The sequence below is a fragment of the Cicer arietinum genome, chromosome 3 (assembly GCF_000331145.2).
Source record: "Cicer arietinum cultivar CDC Frontier isolate Library 1 chromosome 3, Cicar.CDCFrontier_v2.0, whole genome shotgun sequence".
NCBI lineage: Eukaryota > Viridiplantae > Streptophyta > Magnoliopsida > Fabales > Fabaceae > Cicer > Cicer arietinum.
In genome coordinates, this window is record NC_021162.2 from 17,878,352 (window position 1) to 17,886,246 (window position 7,895).

Sequence of the window (7,895 nt, forward strand, 5' to 3'; positions counted from 1 at the left end):
AAAATATATAAAATATAATATTTGTTATTTATATCACTCGTTTAGTCTAATATGTACAAGATTAGCACCTCATAGGAAGAACACATACAAAAAATTAATCCTAAAAATAATCAACATATATATAAAATATTTTTAACAGCAGATTAATTATCTAAAACAATATATTTAATTAATAAAATAGTTTATTATAAAATTTGGGGTGTTAGTGAGGATACACAAATTTTTCTTCTTCAGAGCTATCCAGAGTGTTGACTTTTCATCAGATGCTTGACACAATTATTAGAGACAGACAATCATTTGCTTGTCATATTTATAGGAGGCAGAATAATCATATGTTTGTTGTAGTCATCAGAGCCAAACTAATCAAAGCATTGCTTGCATTAATAGAATCACCAAAGGTGCATTTTAGAGCGCATTCATCGGACTCATAATACGAATTTCAGAGCGAAGTCTTGATGTTTGTTTAACTTTGTTCACACATCAGAGGCTGCAACATAAACTCATATAAAATAAATTTGATAGGGAACTGCACACGTAAACAAAACATTAGTGCTTTAAATTGTTCCCACAAAATAATTTTTTATCATCAAAGCAAGTAAGAGTCGTTGTTCTTGAAACCAACTTGATTTTAACAGTAAGTAGTGACAATTTTATGTTTAACTCCATATTTTGATAATAAAATTTCAAATACTTTGTTACACAAATGAGTTCATTCATCACCAATTATAGCCCTTGGTGTCCCAAATCTACTAAAAATATTTTTAAGAATAAATTTGGTAACTACCTTGGTATCATTAGTAGGAAGGGCCACTGCCTTAATCCATTTGGACACATAGTCAACAACTACTAAAATGTAATGATTTCCAAAAGGTGGGGGAAAGGGACCCATAAAATCAATTATCAAAACATAAAATATTTCCACTTTCAGAATACCTTATAATGACATTTTTTTTTTCTTGCTTTATATATTGCTAACTCTTTGGCATCTATCATAAGTTTTTACCATAGCATGTGCATCCTCAAAGAGGTTTGCAAAAAAAAAAAAAAAAAAAAAACCTATTTGAAGAACCTTTTCAGCTCTCTGGTTGCTCCAAAAATGCCCTCCATATGGAGATGCATGGAAATGCTTCAGTATTTCAGGCACCTCTTCCTAATCAATAATACATCTTCTTTGTAACATTAATCAGGACATTTTTTGTACAAGTATGGCTCGTCCCAGTAATAAGCTTTAGCATTATGAAGAAAACTTTTTCTTTGTTGATAATGCAAGTCTGATGGAATAATCTCACTTGCCAAGAAATTAACCAGTCCATTATACCAAGGTGTTGCAACATCTTGCTCCATTCCAGATAAAGTCAACAATTGTTCATCGGGAAAGTTATCCTTAATGAATAGTTCTTGCTTTGTCTATTCACTTCCAGGTAACTAGAAAGGTGTTTTGCAAATTGGTTTACAAAACCTTTCCTATCTCTTATCTCTAGATTAAATTGTTGTAGCAATAACAATCACCTTATTAGCCTTGGTTTGGAATCCTTTTTTGCAATTAAATATTTAATGACAACATGATATGTGTAAACAATGACTTTTGCTTTCACTAAATAAGATATGAACTTATCAAATGCAAACAACATAGCTAGCAACTTCTTTTTAGTGGTGGTGTAGTTCAATTGAGCAATAATCGCGGTCCTATTGGCATAGTAGATTGACTGAAATACCCTTCCATACCTTTAACCAATCACTGCCCCCCAACATAGTCACTTGCATTACATATAACTTCAAATGGGTTCTCCCAATCTAAAGCAATAAAGACAGGTGTTAAGACGAGTGCTTCCTTTGAAGTTTCAAAATCCTTGACACAATCAACATCAAATTCAAATCTTTGATCAATCTTGTATAGAACCCAACATGTCCTAAGAAACTCCTTACCATTTTCACAAAAGTAGGATGAAGTAATTTTTCAATCACTTCAATCATTGCCTTATCTACCTCCAATCCTTTTTTAGAAATTTTATGTCCCATCACAATGCCCTATTTCACCATAAAATGACATTTCTCCCAGTTTAGTACCAAATTGGTCTTTTCATATCTTTCCAACACTTCTTTTAGATTATGTAAACATTTATGAAATGATTCTCCAAAGACTAAAAAATCATCCATAAACATTTTCAATGATTTTTCTATTAAATCAGAAAAATTTGACATCATAAACATCTGAAAAGTAGTAGGTGCATTACACAATCCAAATGACACTCTTCTAAATGCAAAAGTTCCATAAAGGCATGTGAAGGTTGTCTTTTCTCAATCTTCAGGTTCTATAACAATTTGATTGTAACTAGAGTAACCATTCAAAAAGCAGTAGTATTCTTGTCTTGGGAATCTATCAAATATCATATCTATGAAAGGCAATGGGAAATGATCTTCCTAGTGTCTTTGTTGAGTTTTCTATAATCCACGCAAACCCTCCAACCAGTTATAGTTCTAGTTCGAATCATCTCATTCTTGTCATTTTGAACCACACCTCCTCCTCCTTTCTTTGGCACACATTGCATAGGGTTTTCCCATCCATTATCTGACATGGGATAAACGATTCCTGCATCTAGCCACTTGACGGTATCCTTTTTAACAACTTCTTTCATGATAGGATTCAATCTCTTTTGTCTTTCAATGTTGTTTTTAGAATTATGTTCCAACAAAATTATGCACATGCAAATAGTGGGGGAGAGATATGTAGGCACCCTCCATTATTTAGTTGGGTAAAATGCAACACATATGGTGCAACGCTGGGTTGTCATGGTCTAATAAATTGTGGTGTAATTTTTAATGATTATACAATCGCTACTCGAGGATGTTTTGCGGTCAATATTGGAAATACTTATGCTCTTCATGCTGAGTTGTTACGTGTTATGTTTGCCATTAAGATAGCTTATAAGAAATGTTGGTGTAACTTATGGTTGGAGACAGACTCTCAGTTAGTCAATTTGGCTTTCAAGTCTCGCGTGGTATGGTTCCTTGGCAATGACCTTTTTGGTTTCTCATATTTATAGGGAATGGAATCAATATGTAGATAAATTAGCGTCTGTGGGTCTAAATGTTGTCAAGATGGTTTGGCAGTATTCAATTCCCCTTGATGTTTAGACTGATTTCGTTCATAATAGAATGGGTCTTGTGAGGTATTTCTAAAATATTATGTTAATACATCATATATTAATAACATAGTCTTGAAAGATACTTTTAGTGTGGTAGTGTAAATCAGATAAATGTTTTTTAAAGTCTGATGAAGGGGATTCGTTATTCATCCTATTTGCATATAATTAGTGGAGACAAATCCAACCTAAAACTTAGTATAACAAACACACTTTGGAAATTCTTTAATTATCATCTTGATTATCAACTTCATTATTAAATTGTTGCATCATTTTCACCCACAGGTCTTCTTTGATATAGGTTCAGTTAGATGATGGTTGACTTTGTGTTTGAATTTTTTACTTTCCACTTTTTTTCCTTTTACTATGATGTTATCTTTTTTGAATTTCTAGTGAGATTTTTAAAGAGAAAAATGCAGCTTATTATTGTTTTGAGTTTTGATCGATTCCCCAAACTTTTTTGTATGTAATATATTTATTAGAATGTGTTAAGATGTTGACTTGAGGGGTCAGCTTATTTTTCTATTTTTATTTAGTATAGTAACAAATGTGATGTGAGAAAAGAGAGAGAAAAAAAAGTTTAAGAGGTTTGAAATTGTTCGACAACAAGTACGCATACGCACCCCTGTGGCCGCCGCCTACATCGTTCCAATTCACTTTTCCCATAAACAAAACAAAATGTCTGCTTTTCATGTCCCTAATGCCGAATTTCCTGAGAATATGTTCTTTTTTATTTTTCATAATTAACCATATATACAAAAAGTTAGTTGCTAAATAATTGAATACATTTCTTTTAAACTGTAAATTTAATTAATATTATTATATATAATTTTAATTTAATATTTTTTATTATTCAAGTATGATTTTGACAATGTATCTATATTTAATGTAAATAATTTGATAAAAATAATATTTTCAATCGGTTATATTTTTTTTAATATATATTAAATAATTAAACAATTCAATTATTTTAAGACGGATGGAGTAATAAATATAGCACAATAAGATAATGTGCTTGTTTGTTTAATTAAAAATAAAATTTTAAATGAAAAAATAGTTTAAGTAGTTTATCTTACAATATTATTTTAAATATTTTATCTATTTGGTACAGCCTTTTTTGGATGATAAAATTTTATAAAATAATTAAAATAAAAAACTATTTTGAGAAGCTTTTCATAAAGATCGTTTTTAAAAAATATATTTTCTTTTAAATATAATCATTATCATATTAAAATATCTAATAATAAATATTTAAGTTATTGAATGTCAAAATTAATTTTTTAATTGACAACAAATGAATTTAAAAAACTTCTACTATTTTAAGTAAATTCTTACAAAAAATTATTTAAAATTACTTTTTAAAAATTTTAAACAAACGAGCTGAATTCTAATATTACAAAATGGATAACGTTCTGTGATCTTATATATGGTGCATGTTATACTTCATTAAATTTTTATTAAATTGTTTTTAACTCTATCCTTCATTAGATTAAGAGAGGGAAATTTGTTTTCTTTTATTCTACTGATTCCATTTATAAGAGGGAAAAAAACTTCAAAGTCGATATATTTATTAATTATTTAAATTTTTTAATTATTTTAATATATATTTTTATTCAAAATTCTGAGACATTAAATATCTACTAATAATATTAATAAAAATAAACATTTTATATTAAAGTATAAAAATAATTTAAACAATGATACATCTTAAAAATCGTAATTTTTTTATATATAAAAAATTACATCAAAAAATTCTCTTATATATAAATCTAGAAACTAGAAAGAGTAATAGACAATAGTTTTTTGCACCATGAAACATGCAAAAAAAAAATAATAATTAAATAGAATTGAATAGAAAAATGTTTATCCAAGTAGACAGATGTAATTAACCTTTTGGACAAACAGCTTAAAAATCAGCTTCTGAACTTATGCTACATAGACTAATTAACCATTATCCTTTTGTTCTTTTGTGCATATTTTCCCTCTTTATACTGTTTGACAAAATAATGTATTCACCATACACCATGCATTCTCCTCAAGTTACCATTATATATAGCTGCAACTTAGTGACAAGAGAGACAACAACACTTCAGAAAAACAGAACACGCTCTATCCGACAATAACAGACAAAAGCAAGTAATAAGTACCCTAAACCCCCAACATTCTTTCACACCTTGTTTTTTTCTTAATTTTCACACCCCCCCTCCAACCCCTTATAAAACCACCCTTTCCTTTTCATCACAAACACAAAAAAGTTTTCATTTTTCTTATACCCTTTTGCTTACTTTGTTGTGTTCTGCTGTTACAATACACAATAGTATGAATCAAGAAAAACTCATGCATTATCAAGTGGATCCATGGAATTACTACATGATGAGAGTAAGAAGAAGAAGAATGGAAGAAGAAGATGAAATGGAGAGAGTGATGAGAATAGTTTCAGAAAGTGCAGTTGTGATATTCAGCAGTAGTAGCTGTTGTATGTGTCATGCAATGAAGAGTCTTTTTTGTGGAATGGGAGTGAACACAATGGTTCATGAACTTGATCAAGATTCTAAAGGGAAACAAATGGAAAAAACATTGATGAGGTTACTTGCTACTAACTCAACTACACTTCCTGTTGTTTTCATTGGTGGCAAATTAGTTGGTTCTATGGATACACTTTTGGCTTTTCATGTCAATGGTTCTCTTGTTCCACTTCTCAAACAAGCTGGTGCTTTATGGCTTTAGATTAATTATGAATTTCTTAGTCCTTAATTAGAGTTTCAAATTAGAGAATTAGAACTAAGCTATATATTCTAACCAGAATTTGTTCTGTTATGTTGTAGGGAACTGAAAATTATGTAATGTGGAAAATATGCATTTTTTTTCTTCTTAATTTAGTAGCTAGTTTGTAGTTATATATATATATATGTATGTTGCAAGTGTATTTTGGAAATGAACAAGAAGTTTTATAGAAAATTCTATCCTTACTTCTACTCCAAAATCAAATACCATTTTATATTGATTAAGTTAAAGTCACCATTTCATTAATAAAAATTTGTGGAATATATGTTGTAATATCAATGAAAAATTTGAATGCAAAATAAAGATGGGGCTATTCTAACTAGTACATTTAAATGCAAAATAAAGATGGGGCTATTCTAACTAGTACATGAGTTATGTCATTTATTTATCTTTTTTGATCGGATTTCATTTACTTATATGTGAATCAACTTAACAAGAGTTTTGAAAAAAGTGGAAATATAATGTAATCAGGTGAACACATATTATTTTATTTTTAAAATTGATATCTTTAGTTGTGTATATTATTAAGATTAAAATGATTTAAAAAAAAATTAAGATGATTTAAAAATTAGAAATAGAAAAAATATTTTTTTTTGGACATATAATAAAAAATATATCTTTTGAATATTAAAGAGATAGATATTAAGATTAAAACTAAGATTAAGATTAAGCTTAAGAAATCTGAATTAGTTGTGCATATTACTAAGAATAAAATGATTTTGCAATTATTTAATTTTAAAACTATTAAATAAAAAAATATACAGATGGTATGAGTTTAGCTTTGGACTATCTTTTGGAAGTTCATATTAAATGCATCATTTTTTATACAGTTATTTTGTATAGTATAGATATAGACATAAACATAGAGATAGAGATCATATTTAAGATTAGTATAAAGTGTGTTGGTTGTGCACATTATTAAAATTAAGTTGATTTTGAAGTTGCTTTTTACAATAATGTTATTTGATTATGCCACTTTATTTAATATTCATATTTAATTTCTCCTTTTTATAAGATGTACACTTTTTAAATAATATATGATATTGTAATTTTACATTTAAAAATTTTAAGATTAAAATACACTTTTAATCTTCAAGTTTCATAAATCAGCTTTGGCTCACCACTTTTAAATAAACAATTTTGATCCTTTTACTTTATTTCTAATTACAAAATTTTGCTCCTTCTTAATTTTAACCTAATCAACGCATACTTAATTAAGGTGGCATATTTATTTCATTTTTGTTTTTAACTATGATCATACCTAGAAGATGAGAGACAATATTGAACATGTTCACATATATATGCATTCACTAGTTCAAAATCAAATGGCTCACTTTTTGCAAATATGAAGATAAGTAATAATAAGTTGTGGTCGTATCCCTAACATGCAACCTCCTTTTATTTTAAATTTTTATTTTTGAAATAAAATGCTACTCACAAAAATTTAAATTATATATATATATATATATATATATATATATATGCAAAAACAAATAGAAATTATTAGATACACTAATTAATTAAACTGGATAGTTATTTTCATTGGTGATATAAATTTTATTGAAATTCTTGATATAGCTAACTACAAATAAGAAAACACTTGGAAGTAAGTTCAATAGTAACATTTGATAACTTCAAAAACTGAAGTTTAAAGCAATCATAAAATAATAACTAGTTCACCTTTAATTAATAATAATAATATTTTATTTATCTATTTTTTTTTCTGAAAAATGAACTTTATAATTTTATTTGACAAGTGCATGATAAAAATAATAAGTACTTAATTTCTTGGTGATAAAAAGTGTACAGAATAATAAAAAACAGCGTTAGCTTTATATACATCTTCCATATAAGTTGGAATAATAGATTAGTATATTCAATGTTAGTTGACAAAGTCATTATTACAAAGAAGCACCAGTGGTCTAGTGGTAGAATAGTACCCTGCCACGGTACAGACCCGGGTTCGAT

The 7,895-nt window shown here is 27.9% G+C and overlaps 2 protein-coding genes across 2 annotated transcripts; one reads left to right on the top strand and one right to left on the bottom strand.

Moving 5' to 3' along the window:
- Positions 1 to 1,179: 1,179 nt before the first annotated feature.
- LOC140919669 (uncharacterized) lies at positions 1,180 to 2,636 on the bottom strand. Its single transcript, XM_073366274.1, has 4 exons — positions 2,460 to 2,636; positions 1,927 to 2,028; positions 1,726 to 1,794; positions 1,180 to 1,407 (listed from the first exon to the last, which is right to left on the bottom strand). Exons 1-4 carry the CDS (start codon positions 2,634 to 2,636, stop codon positions 1,180 to 1,182), a joined length of 576 nt encoding a protein of 191 aa, XP_073222375.1.
- A 2,625-nt stretch (positions 2,637 to 5,261) lies between these two features.
- LOC101500612 (putative glutaredoxin-C14) lies at positions 5,262 to 6,078 on the top strand. The gene has a single exon (XM_004492014.4). The coding sequence runs from the start codon at positions 5,463 to 5,465 to the stop codon at positions 5,868 to 5,870; it is 408 nt and encodes a 135-aa protein (XP_004492071.1). The 5' UTR covers positions 5,262 to 5,462; the 3' UTR covers positions 5,871 to 6,078.
- Positions 6,079 to 7,895: the final 1,817 nt, after the last annotated feature.